Source organism: Xenopus laevis, chromosome 4L, assembly GCF_017654675.1.
Source record: "Xenopus laevis strain J_2021 chromosome 4L, Xenopus_laevis_v10.1, whole genome shotgun sequence".
Taxonomy (NCBI): Eukaryota; Metazoa; Chordata; class Amphibia; order Anura; family Pipidae; genus Xenopus; species Xenopus laevis.
In genome coordinates this window covers 138,800,648-138,827,996 of record NC_054377.1, presented here as the reverse complement: position 1 = coordinate 138,827,996, position 27,349 = coordinate 138,800,648, and the positions used below count along the sequence as shown (strand labels likewise).

At 40.5% G+C, this 27,349-nt stretch overlaps 1 protein-coding gene across 6 annotated transcripts in view; it reads right to left on the bottom strand.

Annotated features, from left to right (window-relative positions):
- Positions 1-27,349, bottom strand: part of LOC108714692 (proline-rich transmembrane protein 3) — a 62,766-nt gene that overhangs the window by 10,862 nt on the left and 24,555 nt on the right. For all 6 annotated transcript variants that reach the window (XR_005967073.1, XM_041590866.1, XM_018259123.2 and 3 more), the window contains exons 2-3: positions 18,614-20,173; positions 18,102-18,248 (exon numbers count right to left, since the gene is read on the bottom strand). Coding sequence is in view for 5 of the 6 variants with exons in the window: in XM_041590866.1 (XP_041446800.1) it covers positions 18,102-18,248; positions 18,614-20,099 (1,633 nt within the window). In the remaining variant the exon portion in view is untranslated. The remainder of the gene's footprint in view (positions 1-18,101; positions 18,249-18,613; positions 20,174-27,349) is intronic.

Below are 27,349 nucleotides of genomic sequence, written 5' to 3'. Positions count from 1 at the left end.
ACCTGTCAATTGGTTTTCATGTTATTATGTGTTTTTTAAATTATTTAGCTTTTTTATTCATCAGCTCTCCAGTTTGCAGTTTCAGCAATCTGGTCGCTAGGGTATAATTTTCCACTAGCAACCATGCACTGATTTGAATAAAAGACTGGAATATGAATAGGAGAGGCCTGAATAGAAAAATGAGTAATAAAAAGAAGCAATGCCAATACATGTGTTGCTTTGTTTTTAGATGGGGTCAATGCCCCCTATTTGAACGCTAGAAAGAGTCTGATATTAATTTAAGAACTATGAAAAATCAATTAATGAAGACCAATTGCAAAGTTGCTAATAATTGATCTTTTATAACATACTAAAAGTGAACTTAAAGGTCAACCACCACTTTTAAATGTGCAGGTCTGGAACAAAGATAAAGCTGACCAAAGAACTAGAACATGCACATGCTTATAGTAGTTCTGGTTAAGTCATATAAAATGTAATATATATATATATTCATTAGTGGAGGGTACCTCTCTCCAAAAAAGCTACCTTGTAGATGCCCCTGTGCTTGGAGTGGGATTCATATACAAAAAGAACAAAAAGCCAGCCCCCAGGGTCTTAAGGTGAAAAAAACGTATATTGTCACATAGTCCCCATTGGACTATGTAACAATTGTTTCATTAAATAACCTCCAACCTCAGCATGTGATGTGGGTGGAGGTTATTTAATGAAACAGTTGTGTATGAATTATTACCTTGAAAAAGGTCCCAATGAGGACTGAACTGAAATATCGGTTTTACATACTATGTATCAATATAAGTTTTTTTCACCTTAAGACCCTTGGTGCTGTTTATACATATATATATATATATATATATATATATATATATATATATATATATATATATATATATATACACATATATATGTGCAGGATAAGGAGACGCACTCCTGGGAATTTTGAAAAATCACACTGTTTATTCCATGTTTGTTTGGCTTTGGCTCTAGATGCGAGCCGAAATGTTGATTCTTTAACAAACATGGAATAAACAGTGTGATTTTGCAAAATTCCCAGGAGTGCGTCTCCTTATCCGGCACTTTTATGCATTTTCCTTGGGACAGCACCCCGGGTATTTAATTTATCCTACAACGGACGGTGTGCGGATCTGTACTGTTTTGTATATATATAAATATATATATATATATTTATATATATATATATATATATATATATATATATATATATATATATATATATATATATATATATATATATATATAGAATTGTAGAAAGGACCAGCACTCCGTTTTCCAAAGAATTCAATGATTTATTCAAAACTCACAGTGTCTCCAACGTTTCGGCCCACTTTGGGGCCTTTGTCAAAGTGGGCCGAAACGTTGGAGACACTGTGAGTTTTGAATAAATCATTGAATTCTTTGGAAAACGGAGTGCTGGTCCTTTCTACAATTCTATATACCTAATTTTGACCTAGCACCCGGCAAAACGAGATGTGAAGGAGTGCGGGTATCATTTGTGATTTCGTTATATATATATATATATATATATATATATATATATATATATATATATATATACAAACACACACACCAGGCAATATTTAGCCATCTGAATGTTATCCATATAAAGCTACATAAATATGTCACACATGTAGAGTTGTGCTTTTTATCAGTGATACACTTGAGTCTCAGGCCTACCGAACTGCCTTGGGATTGTTTGGCTGGAGATTATCCAAGAGTTTAGTTTTACCAGTTATGCAACAAATGTTATTAAAAACACCATTCAGTAATATCAGCGAAGCCAAACAATAAAGTCCTTATGAGAAAATAAAGGGAGTGGGAGCTGGGATATATGGGAAAACACATTAAGCATACAGTATGAGCCATACATCCTCCAGCATGAAGGCCTCAGTTAATCAAAAGGCAAGCGCCTGGTACAGTTGGAAAGCAAATCGTTGATATATGAAGTTACTGTTTTTGTTCATTCTGTTCATCAAAACGGTTTCTAGACGCTGACATCATAGAAGAACAGAATGGATCTGTTTTATTGCAGGTACCTTAATGTTTCTTACGTCTGTAGGCAAATGGGTTTCCCACAGTTTCTCTTCAAGGTTCTCACGGGGGTTGAATTTAGATACACCAGATGTTGTTGAAGTACAATAGCGTTGGCTGTCGATAGGATGATGGGAGTTGTAGTTTAATAATATTTTGAATACTGTGCGAAGTAAGAATATTGGAGTAAGGTTATGCTGCCATGTGGAAGAACATTAGGACACCCATAATGAATAATGCACCATATCTTGTTGGTGAGTATCAGTAATACCTGCCAATATCCCATTTTGGAGTGGATTATGGGAAATCTGGGAGTTAGATAGATAGTTCAGAGGTAAAAAATGTTTAGAATTCTCCATTAGGAATTTTGATAGGTCAAGATTTGAGAACTTCTGGAAGTATTTGTTGAGCTAGTGGGTTACAGAGCCCTTGATGTGTAGATCCCAGTCGTGCACCACAGCATAAAGGGTATATTTTCCCCCACAAGATGGACATCATATAGGATTAACTACTGACATTGGAATGTGGCTAATGGGACCTGGGGGAAAGGTTGCCACCTGGCTGGTAGTTTACCAGCTAGACTGGTAAAAATTATGCTTGTGTAGGGGACTGATAGATTAGCATCCCCATTAAGAGAATTGTTCCAGAGTATCTGTCCAGCAATATGGGCCTAATTAATGCCAGGTCATTAGCCCCATACGGGAAGTAAGCCCTTGTTTCATGGGTCAAAGCACAACCCCATGAGTTCTAGTTTGGCCACTAGGTGGCAGCATGCTATATAATCTGAGCACACATGCTCGGGGTCCATTTTGCCAGTCCCCTGATCTGAGCAGGCAGGAAGGGTTTGCAGAGGAACATAGACAGGTCAGGTCTAGTCAGGATAGGTTACTCACTTTAATAGATTCTATGAGTGATAGATAGTCGGGCTATTTAGCTGTACTAATTGCCCAGAAGTAGGGACTATTCCCCATTTGTTATGTTTTGGGTAGCCGAGGATGAGTAGAGAATAACAGTGCTTTATTAGCAGGCTCTCATGCAGCCATTACACAACAGTAACTTTCACTTTCACTTTTTAAGCTGTCCAGGAAGTATGCACATTATGTCTGAGCACAGTGACAGCTACAGGCCATTTGTATAAACACCACACCATATGCAATAAAAGGCCCTACATTTGCCCAGGAGCAGTAACCCATAGCAACCAATACGATGTTTGCTACAGGTGACCAGTAAATGCTTCCTGCTGATTGGTTGCTATGGGTTACTGCTCCTGGGAAAACTTAGTGCCTTTTATTACATAACCTCCTAAGTGTTTAGAACCAAGGTTTAGACATATACCCTTGGGGTTCCCTTAGGATAATACCTGAAAGCTGGGGATGCCTCTGTCTGTGCTGTGCTTTTTCTCTCTTACCCTGCAGGAATATATACTGACCATTGGTTCTGTGAGTATATGACTATTCCAGAATGTGCCTTGTTTCTGCTTTATTTCTGTTAAACACAGGGGCGCTCCACCAATGAGGTGAGTTGAGACAATCGCCTCCGGTGGGAGCGCTGGTGACTGTGGATATGAGAGTTTTGGAGGTGGAAGTCAAGGTAGAGCCCACTGGCTGCTCGTGAAACCATTGTACCATGTTAGATGTACCTAACACTTTTGAGTTGGTTCCAAACAGGAGGTTTCTGTTTAACGTATCAGCCAACTATTTCAGATTTTCTACAGCCAACTATTTGCATTTTAACGGAAAACGGACTGAAAGACAGACTGCCGAGAGCTATGGTTAAGGAAATATATTTTAGTTGGACGAGGCTTTTGATTAACTCAGGGCTCTGTCCTTGGGCACCTTTTTTTTATAATGTATTCAACCTTATGTTGGCAATGAAAGTTGAACTTCATTAATTGCAGATGGCCCCTGTTTATTTGGGCTAATAAGATTCATGTTGGATGGTTTCAGCCAGTAGAGAGATTTATATAAATGTGGAGACCTGACAAACCCAAATAATGTTCAAAAGTGATAAATTTAGTTGGGTACATCATTATCCACATCGGCCATCTTTGATACTGGAAGAAGAGCCCCTAGAACGCTGAGCGGGTAGATGTAGACATTTTAGGCATGATCAAAGGAATGTAAATATATCTTAAAGGGCACCAATCATGACCAAAATCATTTCCTAAGTAAATACACTATGTGAAAGTTCAAGAAATCTGATTTTTAAAACAGTTAGAATTGTTTGTATAATGTAAATGATCAGCTCACTATTCCTTCTGCAAGATCTCCCCTATCTCCCCTGCAGTTCTAGCTGAGGCAGCCATCTTGGATTTCACTGGCTCCTCCTACCTAGATCTTCCCAGCCAACTGTAGCTCTGAAATCTCGCACATGCTCAGTTGAAATTCCCTGTTGCTTATCAACCCTTCTAAGCTATTTTCAAATCAGCCAAACCTGTGTGTTAGCTGCTGTTCAGTAGTTCATTTGCATAATGACTTTACCAGCAGGGGACAAGATAGGGAAATCTCCTGATACTTCTAGTGGAGGAGTTTACTAAAACAAGGCATTCTGGGTAGAATACTCAAAGCAGTGTTACAATCTGAGCATGCTCCTGAAATTTGCATATTAGAGTCTCTGTTATAGTCACAGTATGGCCTCCCTCAGTGAAAGGACCCATTGGACAAAGTAAGGGATTTTTTTAAAACATGCAGTTTTTTCAAAAAACTATATATGTAGTTTGAGTAAACGTGTTTAGCTTGTACTGGCCAGATTGTTAATATGTGTTTGATTTTGGCTGTGATAGGTGCCCTTTTTAAGGCTGTTAGACGTGCAATTCCCAAATAAAAAAGTAAAACAAGTTGTGGAAATGACCCCTATCAGTGAGTTTATATAGCAGTGAGAAGCAAAGATATCATTACAGGATTATTATAATTATCCTCATTTATAACAGAGCAATATATGATCCAGGTCTAACAACCTAAATCAAATGTTTGCTTAAAAACATTAGACCGGTAAATCTACCCAATGAGTCTACTAACCCAAGCTAACAGGGAAGCTATATTAACTTCAAAGAGATAGTTTCTTGGCTGGAGTCGAAGCCAACACTGTAGAGCCATAAAGGTTACTACTTATGTGCCACTATATTATCTGGCTGGTAACAGGCTTCTTCAGGTTGGTCCCACCAAAAGTTCACCCCATTGATGTAATGTAATCCTTAGTGCTGATGGGCCTGCTTCATCCTGAAATTAAACAGCTGCAAGCTGCTCACATTGAAATATTCCATTTTTTTATGTTTTGTTTATTGTTTTTCAAGTGTTTGTTCCAACTTGCCCAGGGCGCGGGTAGCTGTGTACAGAGAGTACAGTCAAATCATGTAATGACAATGGTACTGGAGGCTTGGAATGTAGCAGCAAGTAGGCTGCACAGAAAGGGACTGTGCTGGCGGGGAAAGCTGGGATCAGGGTATACACATATTGGCTTTATTTACTTTCATAAGAAATAAAAGCAGAGATGTTAAACCTGCTGCCTTCTGACTGTCCTACTACTACAACTACTAGCACTCCTTGGTCTGCTAACACATAGTCTGCCTGTAGTTACTTTGTTCTTCTAAATTGGCATTCATATGCAACATTTTTACAAGCTGTCCGGGCAATTAAAAAAGGACATACAGTATATGGGGTTATGTAATATAAGGCACAATGTTTACCCAGAGAGACCCACTGTCAGTTCTGGTGTGGCATTTGGTCCTGTTGTCATGGTACTGACCCCCGCTTACCCTACTCCTGAAAAAATGCCAGAACAAGTATATATATTGTCTATAGGCTTACCTGCAATTGTGCTAATGTGCTTCAGGGGATAGTGCATTAAAGGAAAAGGAAAGGTCTTTTAACTTTTTTGCCAAAACTTAGGCACCACTAAGTGATCGCGTGTACGTATCTGAAACCACGGGCCCAACGTCAGACTGGGCCGGCGGGACGCCACGCCGGCCCAAACTCGCTCCACACAGTCTGACCACCTTCCCCTCCACTCCTGACCTCCACTTGCCCTGCCCATTCCACCCACCTGCTCAGCCCGCTCCACCTGCTTACTAGCTCAGATACAGATGAGCATGAAGTAGGTATGTGTTGCGAGGGGGACCCTGCCTGGGCCGGTGCTCCTATCAGAAGAAAACTGCACCAGCCCAGGATTCTTCCAGCGAGCACCATGGAGCCATCGTCTTCTGGCTTCGTTTTCCTGTGGCTGCACATGCGCAGTATACCCCGTAAGTCAAATCACCCAGCCTTGGGGTACTTTCCAAGAATCACACCACCATGTTGGATACAATTACTTAAGTATCCCTTTCACCCAGTTAGGCAGGTGCATGTGCAGTATAGTAAATTTAGCAAAAGTGCAATAATGCTCATGTAACTGACCAGTGGCCACAGTTGATGCTTCAGTAAATGGATCCAACATGTCACTGTAACTTCAAGAAAGTACCGCAGGCTGATGTGATTTTTATAGAATACATGCATTGGCCTGGGCCAAAATATTACCAATTTGAGTCACAAGGAGGGGAGCAACATATTGGCATCCTCAGTGTTTTCACCTTTACTTCTCCTTTAAGAAACTATAAACATGATGTTTAAAATGATGTTCTAAGACAATCTGGTCTTTTTTTAAAATATTTTTTCAATCATTTTTGGTTCTGCAGCTGAACAACTTGGCATTTAAACTATCTAGTTGCCAGGCTCAGTAACCATTTGTTTAAATGTCAGAGTAAATAAGGGAGGAAGCAAATGGAAAGATAAATATTAAAAAAAATGTCTAGCATATCAGTATGCTTTCTGGTTGCCGGGGTCACTGACCCCAGGAGCCACAGTACACTCAATATTTCACTTTGCTGAAAGGTAGGATGGAAAGGAAACAATTTAAATTTACACTCACACAAAATTAATTAAAATACTCTTTCATCCTAAAATTTAATTTAAAACCGAGCTTCCCCTTTAAGTATATGTTTGTGTGTACAAAAGCCTCACAGGGGTAAAATGATCGGAGCCAGTAATTAATTCAGCAGGCCTTTGTTTTAATTTGGCTGCTTTTCTTATATAATTCAGAAAGCAAATGTGGTTCTGCTCTCATTTCAGAGCTCTCTGGGTCTGTTTTCCATTTAAATGTGACATAATCTTGTTCCAAGAGTGGCAATCGGTCAAAAAATATTCGGATAAACATATGCAGACGCTCAGTGCGATGGGTGAGTCATCGAAAAGCAGACATCGTTTATAGGAATGGTGGAAAGAAAGAGAATAAAAAGGAATATATGTGAGAATGAGGCGCTAAATACTGAATAAACTAACAACACTTGATTGATTCATTATAAGGGGAGGTAAACCCAAAAATAATATTTGGCCTAATGAAAGAGAATGTAATTCAAAGCAGCATTTTAGTTTTGGCTTTACATTCCTTTTAAATTATCAACATTTGTATCAAATTTTAACCCAATGCCATGGTGAATGAATCAATCAGTACAAGTCAGTAACATTGGTAATTGTTTTGAACAGTCAATGCCATCCCTTGCTTCTCGCACCAATAGAAAATAAAATAAAATGCTTTCATATGCCAGCAACCCCAACAGACTAAGTATCTCCGAACCAAATGTATCATGGGTGATTCATTGCTCGTCATAAAAATTAGGGATGCACCGAATCCACTATTTTGGATTCGTCCGAACCCCCGAATCCTTCACGAAAGATTCGGCTGAATACTGAACCGAATCCTAATTTGCATATGCAAATTTATATGCAAATTAGGGGTGGGAAGGGGAAAGCATTTTTTACTTCCTTGTTTTCTGACAAAAAGTCACACAATTTTCATCCCCATCCTAATTTGCATATGGAAATTAGGATTCGGATTCTGTTCAGCCGGGCACAAGGATTCGGCCGAATCTGAATCCTGCTGAAAAAGGCCGAATCCTGGCCAAATCTCGAACCGAATCCTGGATCCGGTGCATCCCTAATAAAAATAGACCCAAGTCAAACCACTACATTAAAAATCTAAAAAATTTAGACCATGCCTCTAATACACCCTGATTACAAGCAGCCATACCCTCTTGTGGCCAAAACCCCACCCATTTGTGGCAAGTCAATGTATATATGTCTGAGGACTACTCCAAGATATTTGTGAGATATAAATCTAATTGGGGCTTTAATTGTCAAAGAGAGAGAAAGTACCTCTATAAGCTGTTGGCTTGGGCCAACCTCTGCAGCAAAAGATTATTATTAAAGGGAAAATATACCCTAATTATAATTTTCATGTATAGCCTTTTTCTCTACTAATAAGATAATTTATGTTGTACTGTACATGTATTATACTATTGTTATTAGAGTCAATGAGCAGCCTTCTAAATCCCCAGGGTCACACACTCAGCCACCCATTTGAGCAAGTAATAACCCAATGGATTGGTAGGCTACTTAGCTACATAATAGGAATCAGGATGAATATGGATGGACAGTGCAGTAAGGCATTGATTCCTATTTGTAGCAACTAACAAACCTGAAGGTAGCTGTTCTAAATATCTTTGCAAGACCAAGACTGTGCACATGCGCAGTGTGGTCTGGGCCAGTGCTTGCACCGAGGATATAGTAGTTGCTGCCGGGGAGTGCGAGCACATGCACAGGTGCGCATGCGTATGCGCAGAAAAGCGCTGGCGCGCGCTGAAGAGACAGGAGCTGCCAAGATGAGAGACAGGGTCTGAGCTAGGGGGAAAGTGGCAGAAGAGGTACCTGCCTGGCTCCCCTCTACTTTTGCTATCTAGGCACGTGCCTCTTCTGCCTACCCCTAGTTCCGGCCCTGGTCTGGGCTGCTTAGGGATCGTCATAAATTATTAAAACGGCACAAGTCAAATAATGTCTAAAAAAAGTTGATACAGCAAGACTGATTAATTATACCCGGCTTTGAGGACACTGGGTGCAACATCCAAGGGGTTGCTCATGAGCCACTGGTTGGGGATCGCTGCTATATAAAGTACTAGAGAGCAATAGATGGTCATAAGCCTTGGTTCATAATAACAGGCTGGCCAAGTCTGGAGTAATCGCATTGGAGAAGAACATATGGGGTGTTGGATGTGATCACTATATATAAATACACAAGGAAAATTATTTTTGCCCAGTGAGGACAGTAGGCTTCTGGGATTCTCTTGCTGAAGTGGTTATACTGGCAGTTTTAAGGGTTGGATGCCTTTCTAGCAAGGAAGACAATACAAGGCTAGTTAACAATAACTCGAATACAATATTAATCCAGGCACTTGCTTGGATCAGTTTGGAGTCAGGAAGGAAGATGTTTTTTCTCTTGTATACATAAAGTAAAAATGTTGAAGTCGAAAACTGCAAGATTATCAGTATATATATGAGGTCAGTATATATATGTGAGGTTTGCTAATCCTTACTGTTAGCCATATACTAGCCATGGATATCGGTCGGTTTTAGGAGTCAGACAGGTTAGAAACATCCATCCAATGCACTGGATGCCATTCTATTTCAGTGAGCTCTTTGCTTGGCAAATCAGAACAATAGGTGACTAAGGGGAAGATTTACTAAAGGGCGAAGTGACTAATGTTAGCGTCATTTCGTTACTTCGCCGATTTACTAATAGGCGCTGGCGCAACTTCACTAGCGAAGGTAATTTGCTCCCTTATGCTCCCTTACCCCCTGGTGAAGTTGCGCTCTGGTGAAGGGACATAACTAAGCAAATTCACTAAGATGTGGATTTTACTGAACGTTACCTCTTGCGCCAGACTTGCCTTCGCCACCTCAAACCAGGTGAATAGAGTAGATAGGACTACCTCAAAAAATAGTTGACAATTTTTCTATGTCCTGGCGACATTTTTCAGGGTGATAGGCTGCAAAAGATTGTAAATTTTTTCTGGGGTAACTGGCTTCCCCCCTACATTTCCTAATATATTGCCCATAAACTTTACACTGGGCTCATGTGTAGGGCAATATAACACCTCTATTTTATTTTATGACGGTTTCCTGGACTTGTGTAGTGTAATGTATTGGCTGCAACATATACGTCCATTCCACTTTAACTTGGCGCCGTATGCAAATTAGGCAGCCGCAGTAATGCTAGCGCAAATTCGTCAGCGTTCGCCACCCCCGGGACGCAACTTCGGATTTTAGTGAATTAGCATTGTCCTGGTGAATCTACGCCTGGTGAAGTGTTGCGATGTGAGCGAAGCGGAAGCTAGCGCAAATTCGGCGCTTAGTGAATCTGCCCCTATGTGTGACTCCTTGTATACTCTCTGTCTGTCTGTTTGGCCCATTTATGACCATATGAACACTAAACATTTATTATTAAACAGATTTTCTGCTTTACTCGGTCAATATTAGTTCAATCCAGTTGGTTTGACCTCACACATGAAATAATGGTCACCTAATGCAGTTTAAATGAAAAAGACCGAATTGGCCAATCATATGACACGGTATAGGGCCGGCTTTAGAAGTGCACAGACTAGGGATTTGGGGAGCTGAATGGTTAATGAATCCAGCCGTTCACATCCTGAACTTCCCCATCTGGTTCATATTTAAAAGCTTTCCTCGCAGGTTCTATGTATATGATGTAAGTTCATTTGGCCAGTAGTGCTAATGGCAATCAGTCCCTCCGATCTAACTCAATTACTGCCAAATGCTGCACTGACAGAAATGGCATCCTCAGGGACACAGAAACTCGACATTTCAGAGCCATTAAACTTCCATTAGAAAAGCCAAATTCCATCAGTCTAACTGGCTGTAGTTTAACTCTTTTTTTTTTTAGTTTAACTCTTTTTTTTTAGTTTAACTCCAGTGAAGCGTGGGGCCACAATTTTACCCGCAGAAGTGATTGGTAAGAAATATACCCCTATATGTAATAAAGGCATTAGGTTTGCACAGGAGCAGTAACCCATAGCAGCCAATACAATGTTTGCCCAGTAAATTTACCTGGTTACTATGGGTTACTGCACCTGGGCATACTTACGGGGGAATGTTATAAAAGTCGGTAACGGAAAAACTATTCGCAATGCGAAAGTTATGCCTTTGCGCAAACAAATTTTGCTTTGCATTTAATATAGCTTTTGCGAACCCGGAAACTGTTTAGCGACCACAGTGCAAGACCGTTTGCGAACTTTATGGTTTGCGCCAATGCGCAGTAAATGTAATAAAACTTCTTACTGAAAAAGTCATTGGGGCTCATTTATCAACACAGGGCAGATTTGCCCATGGGCAGTTACCTATAGCAACCAATCAGTGATTAGCTTTTTAAAGCCAACTGCAAGTAGAACAATAAATGCAGCAATTTGATTGGTTGCCATGGGTAACTGCCCTTTGGGCAAATTTGCCCAGTGTTGATAAATGACCCCCAATATTATGTTTGCTCCAAAAGATTACGACACCGTCAAGCACTTCTAAAGAGTGCGCAATTAAAATTCACAATGCCCAATTAAAATTCGCAATGCAATAACAGTTTAAGGAACAATATTACATTGCGAGATGTGGATTTTTATTCTTATTGGTGCGAATTGTTTTTCTCATCGCCAAACCATGACCAAACTCTCATGTCCGATTTTAGCTTATTTATTGATAAAAAAAAACTTGATTTAATCGGATCATGGAAAAACCAGCGAAAACCAGAATGGCTCAAATTTTTCATGCTTTTTCTTGAATTGCTCAGGCTTTTCTTTCCGAATTACTTACTACCAGTTTTTGCCCAAAACCCCCCAAAAAAGTTGGATTTTCGGGCTAAACCCAGCGCAGACTACAAAACTTCACACTGAGATAGGAGTCACTCCCATTGACTTATACAGACCCTCAACAGGTCTGACATGGCAGATTTTCAGATTTGGGCTTTTTGCAGCATTGGGGTAAAATAAATCTTGAAAAATTTGAGTTTTTTTCCCCCTCTAAAATTTAAAAAAACTATTTTCTTTTCAAGATTTTAACATTTGGATTTTAATAAATAAATCCCTTGATGTGTTCAGTCTTCTATAGTACATATCACTAAATATTTATTTGTAGACTTTTTTTGCATTTATGACAGTGATATCCAACCCTCAGTCATTCTAGACAAAAATGTTAACATCAAAACCCATATTATGTTTCCATAACTATGGGACTCCTGTATGTCTAAAAGGTCTACTGTACCACCCATGAGATGCAACACAACAGCCCTATCTTCTCAAAGCACTGGCAGAAGACTGTTGAGGGGCTCCTGAGGTTCAGCAATAGTTTGAGTAGAGCTGTTCTTTTGGGGTGGGGTCTCTAAAGGATTAGATCAAAAGATGTATTTTCAATTGAACTGTGAATGTTTTGTTTTATTGTGGAGTCCACGTGCTTATTAAGGTCTGAGTGTGGTGTGCAGGTGTGTCAGTAGTAGCACCAGTTATTCTGCATGGGCCCTGACTCACTACATAAACTATAACTGAACTGGATTTAATAAAATGTCATATATATATAGTTACACGTCTGTTGAACACCACCAATCTCCAAGTGATCTCTAAAAAGCCATTCCATTGCAGGGTGAGACCTTATGCCTTGTGTTGAGGTTACTTTGGTCATCATCCAAATTTGTCATATTGTAATCCAATGTAACATGTGTTATACCAATACAGGGATACATCTCCATGCCTCGGATAACTAATAGGGTTAGAATATATACTCCAAACCCAGGCAGCAGGTGAAGGTCCTTCCATTACAGACATTTGGTGTATGGTCAGCCTGAGTGGTGCCCCAACTATTTCCAGATGCTTCATTCATTCGCAGGGATACTACTCATGAATGAGTCATTATTGTGACATTCCCCCCGTGTAATGGTAATCCCCCTACAGAAGGGCATGTGTACCGCTCACAGAATTATTTATACATTAAGGGGGTTATTTATCAAAATCCGAATTGTTATAATTTTTTAAATAAAAAAAGGCAGACCAAACTAGAATCCACGATTTACCCTTATTTATCATTTAAATAACTAGGAAAAAATTGGATCGACAAAAACCACAACTATTCCGGATTGTTGCACAAAAATTACAACTTTTTCAGATAGAGGGATTTATCGGTAAGGATCTACTGTGCATGCGAAAAAAGAAATCGGAAACTTCGTGACTTTCGGGCGCATGCGCAGTAGATCCTTACCGGTAAAACCCTCTACTGCGCATGCGCCACCAAATGCCGGCGAATACAGGAAGAAGAGCGCACTGGCGAACATGGCTGCCGTGAACTCAACAGGAGAGGAAATTGCACGGAGGGGTCAGTAACAAGATAGGGGGGGAGGTAGGTCGGGAGGGAGGGGAGGGAAAAACAGGGGAGGGATTCTCTTTTAAGGGCCCACTCCTCCTACCCCCATGCAATGTTTCCACTAGCTCCTGCTTGGTTATGTGTGCAAAGAAATTCTTGTGTGCACATTTTAAACTTGTGTGCACAGTTTTTAAAAATGAATACAAAATTTTGTGTTGTCACACAAAATTCTTTGTGTGCACCACAATTTGTTGTGTTTACTAGCCTCAAAACTTTTTGCGCGCACACAACTTCAAGGGAACATTGCCCCATGGCAAACTCCCCTGTGCATGTCCACCCGCCTTCACAATGCACCAAACCAATGTGCCATCCACCCACTCCCAATGTGCCACCCACCCGCTTCCAATGCACCACCAACCTGCCCCCCAATGTACCATCTACCAGCTCCTCTATACCATGTACCTCCTTTAAACTTGTGTCTGCTGGTCCTGGCAGGGAGCAGGGTTGGGTCAGTGGAGTTCTGCATTTACAAAGGATGTAACTAATGGGGGGACTGGTATGATAAGCACAAAGGAACCCAACCCACCCTTCCCTGATACTACCTATGTACAAGACTCTCAAACCTAGAAGAGAACTATGGGAGAGGTCTGGACCAATAAAAGTATGTTGGGGTGGCAGAGCAGTTGAACCTTTGGGTAGAGATCAAGGAAAACCTGAATCAAGTCTCTATATGGGTGAGTACATGCCATGCCATTCAAATTAACTGCCCCATAGCCCAGAGGGGAGCGTGTTCAGTTCTAGCACCTTGAGTGGCACTTGAACCCAATGGCCGATGCCTGCCTAACCATTTATTTACTTGCCAGACTTTCAGGTTTCCACTGTGTCAGGAACACATTGAAGTTATTGCTCAAGTGAATATAATGATAACAGCCAGGGTTAGAACAGAGGAGAAATCTGCCTCTCTCCAAACTGTGAATGCATTTTTTGGCAGCTGGGGGGCCCCTAGTGCTCCCCTGAGCCCTGGCCCCTTATCCAGACTCGGTGAGTCATTTCCTATTTAAGAGACTCAGGAGTTTGGGCTCACAGACACCTGCCCGGCTCCTACAGTAACACAGTGTCTCTGTGTTCTTTCAATTGTCTCTTCTAAGTTTCCATGATTTGTTTGCTCTGGAGACAGCAGATCTGGGACAGCATTCAGGAAACAGAGTTTCATTATTTTTCTAATACAGCCTGACATATTAAAGGAGCTGCGCTGGGGAGAGGGGAGGGAGAGATGATAGTTTTTTTCTTAAATCCATAAAGCAGGAATATCATTTACCCTTTCATTTCCCTTTCCACCTGCCCATGTGCATTGTTACAAGAAAGCCAAGCATCAAGCATTGGAGAAATGTATAAAGAAGGTAGTCCTGGTACTGGCCACAGAAGACGCAGAAGTATTTGTGATCTCAAGAAAATCTGTATTCAATAAGACCTCCTTTGTAATGCCTGCAGCATGTACAGAATGCATAGGAGGTGAGTGGTCTAAAGATCCTGCAGCTGTTTTCATTCTGTCATCAAAATAACAAGCCTTTAGATGCCCAATAATGTCCCATGTCAAGTATAGTTTAAAAAATATTCTTTACTTCTAAAAACTTAAGCCAACAATACATGCCAAGATTCTTTAGGTGAGGCCCCAAACAATTGGATCGCCACCCCGCTGGTGTGCCAAATTGGGCTGATCTTGTCAAGGGAGCAGCCAAAAACCATATTTCAGCAATGACCTTGAGTGATATTAGTTTCATTGCTGGTCCTCGTTGTGGGCACCTGGTGCTGCTGTAGCTGCCTCCTAACTTATGTGGCCCCAGGCTTAAGAAAAGGTAACACCACCATTACATTAAACAGGAAAGATTTTTAATAAACTTGATTGGCCATGGGGCTAAATGTTCCACTGGCCCTTAGGCTGTGGTTCAGACTGGGGACTGATTTGCTGTGAAAACGGAGAGAAAACCGTTGAATACAAAAAATCAGCACGATTTGCCATATTTTATATCTGCAACACAATATTGTTTCCCAGAATTTCAGTGTAAGTATACTCACCTCCACGGTTGGAAGGGGCCAGCGGGAAACCAGAAGAAAACCCAGTGGGCCCTATAGACCCAGGGCTGCCCCTTGCCAGGACCAGCAGCTGCAAGTTTTTAGGAGGAGGAGGAATTACAAGGTGCAGAGTGGTTGGTGGGCGATGGTCGAGGGGCGCATTGGAAGGGGGCAGGCAGCACATTGGGTTGTTGCACTGGGTATGCGGGCGGGCATGCACAGTGGAGTTTGCCGCGGAGGTAGGAAGAACGGGCCCTTAAGGTTGCGGCCTGGTGGGCCCTGGACCCCCTGTCCGACCCTGCTTGCCACAATTAAGCTCAAAATGTGCTCAAATGTGCCAAAGGCATAAGCAATGTCTCATTTTAATGGGATACTGGGTTTAGACCAATGGCTAATTCCACACTGGATAATGCACAGCTCCTCCACTAACAGCTCCATTTGCATTCCCACACTTTTCCTCCACAGTTCCCCTGTTCCTTAAAGGTACTTGAGTCAAAATGTGCTGTTTGCACTTCTATATAGTTGCGCTCTGCTTTCTGCCTTCTGTTCCGAATTGAGTGCTGCTGCACCTATTGACGCAAGGGGAATCCAGGATCTACTGCCACCTCCTGACCAGGTGTAGCTCCAGGGTTCCCTTCATGCCCGGAGCCAATAGGCACAGTACACTTGCGCCTAAAGAGATGGGACATCACCCGATTCAAACACATGAAATAATGCCAGGTGGACTGGCATCTGCATTAGGCAAAATGCTCCCTTGCAACAGCAATGATGTTGGAAATCCATGAAAACAAATATGGTGATTGTGATCAAAATTGCTCACTGCACTTGTAGATGTATATGACCCCTTATATTTTCAGCCTATGAGGTCCCTCTTTGGTGGAAGGCCCAGGGCAAAATAGACCTCTTTGCTTAAATTGCCCTTGATGAAAAGCAATAAGTAAAACCTGATTAACAGGGAGTTTAGACCCATCTTAGATACAAACCTTATTCCTTTGAAGCTGATTGAATAGGCACGATTAGGGGTATTATGGGAAGGCCAGTTCAAAGGTCAGTACAATAAACCCATAACCTTTCCAGAAGTCTCCACTCAGCAGTGACATGTGAAAGGGTTAATCTTCTTTTCTCTTTGCATCTGTTTCTGCTTATTTCGACTTCTTTAAACCATTTCTACTTGCCATGAATGGGGAACGGAAAGCTCCAGGTATAAGACCCATAACGTGCCAGTGTTTCTATGCTTCCAGCTATATGCTTTCATGCTTCATTAGTCATTCGAGTTATGAAATGTAGAACTTGATTTTATAGGCAAAAGAAAAACACGTGCGCATGTTTTTTTTTCCCTCTCTGACTTTCAGATTGAATTTCTTTGAATTTGTTCTATTCTTTTTATGTACAGTTATTGCAAGAGTTACTTTGTGTTAAAGGGACTAAAAAAGGTAATAAAAAGTCTTTAGCCAGGAAAAAAAACCGAGATGAGCGAATGAGAGTAGTATTATAAAAGGATCACTAAAGCCTAAAAAGAAACGTGGCTAGAAATGTTATATTTTATATACTGAACATGGACAATTTAAGAGGCCTGGATCATTAAAGTTATAGGGCTGCTGACCCTCTGGGCTGGTACAGAAATAAATACTGTACCAGCCAGAATCTATAACTGTGATGATCCAGGCCTCTTAAATTGTCCCTGTGAGATTGCCATCTTGGATCTTGTTAGGCTATCTCATGAGTGTCAGTGGCACTGCACATGCTCAGTGTGCTCTGAGCAGCTGTTAGGAAGCTAAGGTGAGGGGTCTTTGGAAATAAAGTAGAAAATTAGGTTTGTGTGTTATAGAAAGGGATGCAACAGAGCTAATTATTACATTATGAAGCAGAGCTGCTATATTAAGATGAATAAATTACTATTTATTATTGTATTGAGACCTTTATATTTTATGTATATTGTATATTGTCTGAGATGGTCCCAGAGCATGTGCTGTGGATCAGCAGTAACGAAGATGGGGCGCTACTGGGGCAATATTCAGGGGCACGGATATTCCCTACTATATGGCTGTGTAGCCTTGGACTGGTACAAAACCCCAACATATACTGTGTATTTCTAGCCTACTTCATGGTTGAGTTTTAGTTCTCCTTTAATGTCATAATGATTCAGCCAACTTTCTCCCTATGATTCCTGTTGAATCTTGGCCTCTTCTTCCCAGTGATGTGATTCTAATGGATATACCAGATTCTATAGCTGGCCATACACTCGAAGAGGTCGCCAAATGAGTGGCAATTTTGCCGACATGCCCACCTTGAGTTGGGTGATATTGGGCTGATTACAACAAAAGAAATACAGGCTGTAGGGGCAAGGACATTATCGTCCAGATGAAGTCCTCACTCCAACGGGATTTTTAAACTTTTCTGATTAATATCTAACGTATTTTCGGCCAGATATTGGTCGGGCAAGCCCGTTGGAGGGCCCAATACATGGGCCAATAAGCTGTTGACAGTGCTATTGGCAACTTTTGTTGCCCAAAGGGGAAATATTTCTTGATAATCACTGATCTCTCTGCCTTAATTATTACCAGGACTTTAATTAATGGACAAACCCAGTAAAACAGCATACACCACACATTTCTGCACCAATTACCCCCAAACACTGAAATTCCTTCAGAGTTACAGAATCATCAAACAGCAGGTTCCATTCCTCCATTTCTGTTGTTTTTCAAGCTCACACATTGTAATAACAATGACATTTGAATTTAATGAACGCAAGAACAATGGTACCTTTTTGCCTTGTCACTGACATCTTCCAAGTAGTAGACATTAGAAGTCCAGGGGGTGCACTGCTTGCCATAGGGCTTTTCTGTGTACTTGCAGATCCTTTGGCAGGCTGTGACGAGCTTCCATTTCCCTCTTGAGATTTTTCAGAATCTGATACAAGAAAATAAATATCAGCATTTTATGGAGGCCATAAAAATCCCTTGGAAGGTCATAATCAGCCCATATGTCTCCAGTTTACTCCAGTTGGACAGCAATGGCATAGACAGACACAAAGAATCTAAAACTTTGGATTCAGTTTGAAGAGAAAATATTATTTTATGGTTTATCACGTCAACAAGATTCAGTTTGAAAAGAGAAAACTTTTCTCCAAATTAAGGTCCATAGACCAATATAATTTTCATATTCATATTCTCATTGAACTGCATCTGGCTCTATCAGAATTGAACTAGAAGAAAAGTTTTCTCATCAAATTGAATCTGGCCCTTTGTTAGAAAAGAAATGTATAAAACACTTACTTTTGCCAAACGTTTGCATTGCTGGTGTTGGAGTTTCATGAGGTTGCATAGAAGATGGTTGTATGTCTTGTGAAGAAGAAATCAATCCATTGGTTGCTTCATTATTATTCTCAGTCCTGGAGGTTTTTGGTAAAGTGGAAGTAGGCTGAATCTGTTCTGTCTGGGTTCTTGATTTCGCTTCTAGAGTAAAATGGCTTCTTGGATCAAAGGCAACAAATGGGGAGGTCTTGTTAAGAGAAGGCCTCAGTGTGGATGATTCATTCTTAAAAGATGGGCTTAATGGTACAAGATGACCTGAAGTTCCAGGGGTTGAAGTTGGAATATCACTACCATGGGGAACATGACCTGTAATTTGTTTCTCTTGAAAAACAGGAGAAAAATGAGGAAAGTCGGTTTTATTTTCTGACTTGGATTCCTCAAGGATAGTGTTTCCACCCTTGTGATATTCCATGCTTTTGTAATTTAATTCTTTATCTGCAGAGACAACCTCATTGCCTCCTGGCCCAATGTCCAACTGCAAGGATGTGTAGCCCTCTGTGGTTCTGTATGCAGCATCATATTTCTCTGAAGGATGCACACCTTGCTCTCTTGGAATTAAATTATTATCCAGGAAATTATTTTGAACGGTTTGTCTAACGACCTCCGAAGTGACCTGGAGGGTACGGCTATGATAGTCATCTTGAGCTTCAAAAGTGTTCTTTTGTAGGGCTTTTCTTAAATGGTCTTCCCCGCTCTCAATCTGCAATTTCTGTATCTGAGTGATGTGCCCTGATGGCAGTGTGGTCTTGGATAAGGCTATGGTTGAAACAGTTGGGTGGACAGTACTAAGGAGTTCTTTCCCCTGCTCTTGTACTTTGTCATGCTCAATGTCATTCTCTATTTGCAAGGACTCTTCGTGACTGTGAGGTGACAACTTCTCCTTGATTGATGGGAGTTTGCTTCTATCAGAACTCTCTCTGGCTAAGTTGAAGTTCTCAGAATTCGAGATGAGCTGCAACATTTCAGATTTACTTGGTTGACTCTTTAGAAGAGTGTGTTCCACTAGTGCTTCCTCAGCACCAGGCCTGACAGTAGTCCCTGAGCCCATTTGGCTAACTTTATTAGAAGCTGCACTCAGCATATTTTTTTTATCCTGAGTCAAGAATTCATTGAAGCTATTTTCTATGTGATCCTCTGTTTTTTCCACTGGCTCCTCACCATGACCAAGTACAGATGTTGGGAGGTAACTGCCAAACCTTTCTCCAGACATTCTGGTATGTGACAGATCTCCTCCACTTTCCTTCAGATTCAAAACCTGCGGGACTTCAAACTTAGAAGGTTTCCCAGAGTAGTTCTTCATTTGATTTTCCCCAATTAGATCATTGATAGGTTTTGCACTTGTGATATTGTCAACTTTAGAAAAAGCAACTGAAGGTTCAAAAAAAACTAAGGTAGCCAGGTATATCCACATGAGGGCAATCGAAGGTTCAGCCATGGTTTGGTGCATGGAAGAAAATTCTCATTGGTTGTCTAGTTGTTTAAATTGACTCATCACACATATAGGAGGTGTGTCCACAAGGCCTGTAAATGAAAATAAATATTTTAAATTGGTATAGCTGCAAGTACAAAGCAATTCAGGAGTCCTTTACACTAAAAGAGATAAAATTACAATTTAAAAATCAAAATATCAGCCCTTGAATTTACCAGGGGAGGCGAGAGGCATCTAGGCAACCCCATTTGCCTCTTAACTTGGGCATCATTAAGATGCACCATTTGTCTCAATAAATCTGAAAAAGTCGCAGGAAAAAATACGACAAAACTGCAACAAATCCAAAAATATTCCAGCTAAAACCTGTAGAAGTCAATGGCAGATGTCCCTTTTTACAACTGGAAGATGTTTCTTGCCTTCGTGATCTTTGATGGTTTCAGGCATTCTGACACTGGTTTCTGTGCGACAATCCAAAAAAGTTGTGGTTTTCTAGTGACAATTCGAATTTTTGCACGATTTTGTCATAACTTTTTTCATTCTGTTTTTTTTAATTAAATTAAAGTAGACATATAGGATAGATATAAAAAATAATTTTGTAGGCAATGATGTATACTATATGGTGCTGGTTTTACTTTTGGGTGTAAACTAATATTGTCTTTAAAAACGGAGCCTTTACTGGAGCTCCCTATAGATCTTCACTGGTCCCTGTCTGTGTTTCAAATGAAGGCGGGGTGGGCATGTCCTAACGGTCCCTGCCAAAAGCACAGTAGGAGGGGGGATAGCCAATCACAACCCTGCAGTCACACAAGCAAAGATAGGCTCCAGTTCCCGATCAAGGCCAGGAGACGGGCTTCAGTTCCCTATCAGGTCAGCCTAGTAACCAGAACACAACTTTTTATAGCACTTTTTAAAGCAAGGGGATGTTCACCTTAAATTAACTTTTAGTATGATGGAGAGAGTGATATTCTGAGACAACTTGCAATTGGTTTTAATCTTATATTGTTTGAGTTATTTAGCATTTTATTCAGCAGCTCTTCCGTTTGCAATTTCAGCAATCTGGTTGCTAGCGCTCAACTTACCCTAACAACCATGCATTGATTTGAATAAGAGACTGGAATATGAATAGGAGAGGCCTGAATTGAAAAATGAGTAATAAAAAGTAGCAGTAACAATAAACGTGTAGCTTTAAAGAGCATTTGTTATTAGATGGGGTCAGTGACACCTATTTCAAAGAAAAGAAGGTAAATAATTTTAAAAAAAACTATGAAAAAAAAATAATGAAGACCAATTGAAGAGTTTCTTAGAATTGACCATTAACTAAAAGTTAACTTAAAGGTGAACCATCCCTTTAATGCATGGGCACATGTCTCATGTTACATAATATGTCTCCTTTAAAGGAGAAGTAAAGGCTAAAATTAAGTAAGCTTTATCAGAAAGGTCTATATAAATACACCAGTAAACCCTCAAAGTAATGCTGCTCTAAGTCCTCTGTTAAAAGAAATACAGCATTTCTTTCCTTATATTGTGTACTCATGGGCTTCTGTATCAGACTTGCTGTTTTCAGCATAAACCTCCAGGGCAGGGCTTGAGCATGCTCAGTTTGCTTCTCTCCCCCTCCCTCCTCCCATCCCTGCTGTAATCTGAGCTCAGAGCTGTAAGTGAGCAGGGAGAGACTCAGGCAGGAAGTGATATCGCTCCAAGCTAATATGGCAACTTCTATCCTAAACAAACAGAGACAGAGCTGTTTACTCAGGTATGGTAAATCATTCTGCAGAATAAATATAGCATTCTAGCTTGCACGATTGTGGCTAATCTGTTGGCAATAAACTGTCTTGGAGCTTTCCTTCTCCTTTAAGGCCATTCATGGTTGGGAGTTTGGTCAATTTCTTTTGAAAAAAAATGAGAAAAAACGAGTTTTAATAAATACCCATTTAATTTCAACTTAAGCCCCAACACAAGCATTCTTCATATTGCTCCACATACTGTAAGTTGCTGTATTGCTTTGTGTGGACAGCAGCCGCTTATATCTTAGGTTTCAGCACAAACCCCCCCCCCCCAAAGCATTACCATAAATGAAATGAGCGACACTTGTGTTGGAACATTGCCCTTTAAAAATAATAATTTTTCCATTTACTGGATACAGCACAATCGTTAGAAAGAAAAATCCCTTTTTCTTACCCCATGGAAAAAGAATGTGTCTCTGGCAAGCTTGAGGAGTTCTGGGCTAAACTATTGCTATGACAAGTTCATTATAAGAGCTTATGTTAATAATAACACTTGGTAAAAATTCACCTAATTAGTCATTTGAGAGAAAACTAACAAATACATTTCAAAATACATAATTCAACTGCTCAAGTTACCGCCTATATATCATTATTTTATTTCTAGAATTAAATTTGCTTCCCTGCAACAGTAATACCAATAGTAATTATGTTTTACTTTTTCTAGAATTCCCCCTATTTAAACATTGCTGTTTATTTCTAAATATAATGCTCTTTTATAAAGATAGCGAAAAAGGGATTCTGTCATGATTTTTATGGTGTAGTTTTTATTTCTAAATGACTCTCTTTACACTGCAAATAATTTACTCTACCTGTCTACCATATAAAATGTAATTCCTGAACCAGCAAGTGTACTTTTTTTTAGTAATATTGATGTGTAGGTGCATCTCAGGTCATTTTGCCTGGTCATGTGATTTCAGAAAGAGCCAGCACGATGGAACTGCTTTCTGGCAGGCTGTTGTTTCTCCTACTCAATGTAACTGAATGTGTCGCAGTGGGATCTGGATTTTACTGATTTATTGAGTGCTGTTCTTAGATCTACCAGACAGTTGTTATCTTGTGTTAAGTCGCTGCTATCTGGTTACCTTCCCATTGTTCTGTTGTTTGGCTGCTGAGGGGGTGAAATTACTCCAACTTGCAGTAAAGCAGTAAAGAGTGAATGAAGTTTATCAGAGCACATGACTGGGGGCTCCTGGGAAACTAACATTATATCTAGCCCCATGCCAGATTTCAAAATGAAATATAAAAAAGTCTGTTTGCTCTTTTGAAAAATGGATTTTAGTTCAGAAGTCTGCTGGAGCAGCACTATTAACTGATGTGTTTTGAAAAGAACATGTTTTCCCATGACAGTATGCCTTTACCAAAAGAACAAATATATACGAACATTTATCCACAGGCTGTAATGAAACTGTGCTCCCTAGCGGGCAAAAAAACATGAAAACCGGTGGAACACATGCTTAGCATTGCAAGGAAATAACCTCTGAATGTAAGTTAAGAAGGACATCCTCACAAAACATTGTGTATAACTGGTGATGGTCGTATAATGTCCTTCTCACCCACAGTCACATTCAATTCAGTGGCTGCTCCGACCCCATTGCTCAATGACTTGCTCAGCCACTGCCAGTTGTTTCCCTGGGACAGTTCTGAGATCAGACACAAGTATCTCATTAGCTGCTCATCAGTCAGGAGGCTCTTGCTGCCCTTCACTCACTTTGGGTTACATTCCATCAATAGGGCTCCAGCAACAAGACAAAGTGGGATTATTCCCAAGACAAGATAGTCAGAGAGAGAACGATGTGTGAGAGAGACGGCTCTTTTCCATAACCCAAACCTCCTCCTAGTCCCAGACTGAGCCGGAAAAACAATGTGATGGGACTTCAAACAATCCGAAGCTGACGAACTGGAGGGCGACCAAGGCTTCAAGAGCCGTTTTGTTTTGCTAAAGTCTTTTCCTGTTTCTGGGAATTGTGATCTTGTACAAATAAATATACTCGGGCTTTGGAACAGTGAGCATTTCATAGCCAGGTCATTTGTGCAGGGAAAGCAGATATATTACTCACAGAAGCTTCCAAAAAACAACCATATTGACTCAAAACAAATGCAACTAGAGAATATTACATAAATTATATTTTTTTCTCTAGTTTTCAAGATATAAGCAGTTGCTTTTGATTGGACGCAACCGGTAATGAACAAGAAAACTCTTAGGGGCAGATTTATCAAGGGTCAAAATGTAAAAATGGAATTTTTAAATTCGAACTCCGAGGTAACTTTAATGTACTTCGACTAGTCACCATCTAAAACCTGCCGAATTGCTGTTTTAGCCAATGGGGGACCTCCTAGAACCAACTTGGAGTCATTTGGTGGACTTTGAATAATCCAAGTTTTTTGGGGAAAAACTTCAAATCTAATTCCATTGAATACGATCCGAATTTGAATCGAACGATAGAATACAGCCTATTCACCCAAAGTTAGAAAATTAGATTTTTTTAATAATTTTCGGTTCCTCTTTTTTTATTCGAATTTCGAGGTGATGGGAGCTTGATGTAACTCCCATCACCTCGAAATTCGACCCTTGATAAATCTACCCCTTATGGTATTGTTTAGAACTAACCAGAATCCTTCTCACTGCATTTCCTTTGAAATAGCAATTTGTAATTTCGGCACGTTTAAAGGGGTTGTTCACCTTTAAGTTAAGGTTTAGTAAGTTACAGAAAATTCAAAGCAACTTTTAAACTGGTCTTCATTTTTTATAGCTTTTGAATTACTTGCCCTTTTCTTCTTCGTCCTTCCAGCTTTCAAATGAAAAAGAAAGAAAAAGAAAAAGAATTAGGCAGAAGAAGAATGCCAATAATTCTCCACCCTTTAGAGTGTAAGCTCTTGAGCAGGTAACCCTGTATTTATTTTGTTGTTGTTGTTGTTGTTATTATAGCGTTGCATAATTTGCAAGGAACAGAAGAATTTAGCGTTTTAGTCTTAGTTCTACAAAGTATTATGACATCATCATATTTGCAGAAAATGTATTAATCAACGCTGTCTAATAACCCTGTACTTTTGTGGGATTTGGCACCTACAGGGCGAGTGAGATAAATGCAGGAGATTTAAGCCACAAGGAAAGCCTGTCAGATGTGGGTTTGTTTTCTCTAGGTGCTTGTGAGGGGAGAGGGCGACTCTTTCCAAATATGTTAGAGGTCACGGGGGCAAGTCTCAGGGGGGCTCTTTGCTGGCAATAATATACACAGAACAAGAGGTCACCTCTTTAGCAGAAAGGCATTTTCACCTTCAGAAATATAAATGACTCTTCATTGTGAGAGGAGGGAAGTCATGGAATGTTCAGGCTAGTAAGGTTGATATGCCTGGGCCCCACACTGGTATCAGAATCATTAGATACTCAGGGCTAAAAGGATGTGTTTTGGGTAAGAAGTTCCTCTGACTGCCAGGTTGCAAAGTGTAAAAAAAACTGGCACAAAGCATTGCTAACTTTAGAGTAGGGTCAACAAGTCCTGTAGCTAGTCCTTAAAGGAGAAGGAAAGTCTTTGTACATTCGGGGTGTCAAATGTTAGGCACCCCAAGTGATTGTATTGACTTAGCTGAAACCCCGGGTCGCTGCTCCTATCAGCAGAAAACTGCACCGGCCTGGGGTTATACCAGTGAGCACCACGGAGCCATCCTCTTGCGCCTTCTTCTCTCTTTAAATTTCCCGTGGCAGAAGCATGCGCAGTTGAATGAAATAGCCGACTTTTTAGTTAAAGTTTGGCCTTTCGTTCTATTGCGCATGTGCAGCCGAGCAAAGAAAGGAAAGACAGAAGAGGATCACTCCGTGGTGCTCACTGGTATAACCCCGGGCAACTGCAGTTTTCTGCTGATAGGAGCACCAGCCTGGGGTTTCAGGTAAGTCAATACAATCACTTGGGGGTGCCTAACATTTGGCACCCCCAAGTGTATGAAGCCTTTCCTTCTCCTTTAAAGGGATACTGTCATGGGAAAACATGTTATTTTCAAAACACATCAGTTAAAAGTGCTGCTCCAGCAGACTTCTGAAATCCATTTTTTAAATATATCATTTAGAAATATGACATGGGGCTAGAAATATTGTCACTTTCCCAGGTGCCCCCAGTCATGTGACTTGTGCTCTGCTAAACTTCAGTCACTCTTTACTGCAAGTTGGAGTGATATGATCTTCCTCTCTTATCCCCCCAGCAGCCCATCAGCAGAACAATGGGAAGGTAACCAGATTGCAGCTTCCTTCTAGACCTTAGAACAACACTCAATAATAAAAATCCAGGTCCCACTGTGACACCTTCAGTTACATCTTGTAGGAGAAACAACAGCCTGCCAGAAAGCAGTTCCATAGTGCAGCACTGTCTCTTTCTGAAAGCACATGACAAGGCAAAATGAACTGAGATGCACCTACACACCAATATAACAACAACAAAAAAAATACCCTTGTTGGTTCAGGAATAAAAATGTATTTGGTAGAGGAAATTATTTGCGGTATACATAGTGTAATTTAAAAACAAAAACGACAAAATAAAAATCATGACAGAATTCCTTTAGGACTTGATCCTTGGGTTAAATTGCAAGAATGAGACACATGTACCCCCCTAGGGGTTGTAGCAGCAGAACTGTAACTCCCAACATCCCCTAACATCAAGAGTAGAGCTGGGAGTAGTAGGGGTACTATAGCAGGAGTGCTAGTGGTTCTGTTACACTACAGGGACTCTCAGGTGCCAATAAAGCAACTTCCTGAAACAGAGACAACTTTACATCAGCGCCAGTCTTTCAGGAACACGCATTTCAGGAAAACAAAATGGCAACCCCCAGAAGCAAAAACTTACTAGAAAGATGCTCATAATTGCTAATCAGTGAAACAAAGGAAGTGCGTATAAATAATACTGTACAGAATTAGAATTTATTCAATCCCAGTGGTTATTAAATGGAAACTTCCTTTTAAAATGCATCCCACGGATAATTCATATCTACTACATGCCGACTGAACATAAACATCACTGCAGGGTGTAACTACAAAGGAAGCAGACCCTGCGGCTGCCCGGGACGTTTGGAGATCCTAATTCATGTACAATTTCAATAGATATTGGTAAAACAGGTCAACATCAAGACATTTTGGTGGCCTGAAAAATAATTTGCTGTGACCCAGTAATATCTAGTTATACTACTGATTACCACGGTCGTTGGGCTGGATTCATCAGCACCGATCTACCCTCAACTGACCTGGAAGAACAATGAGTCGCCAATATGTCAGAGACTCATGTGACCCAAAGACTTAATTTACAGCAACAGAGCAGGAAAGAGAGACTGCAAGTGGGAACTGCCCTGATATCCGGCCTGGGGATACTCGTTCTGTTAAAACTTACAGTTCAGGATGATTTCATCTGCCCACAGCTCCATTAGAGAAGTCTGCCTGCTATTTTCTTTTCTCTGTAGCCGGATCACTATGGTTAGGGAAAGAGGCTACTGGAGATAAAGAGC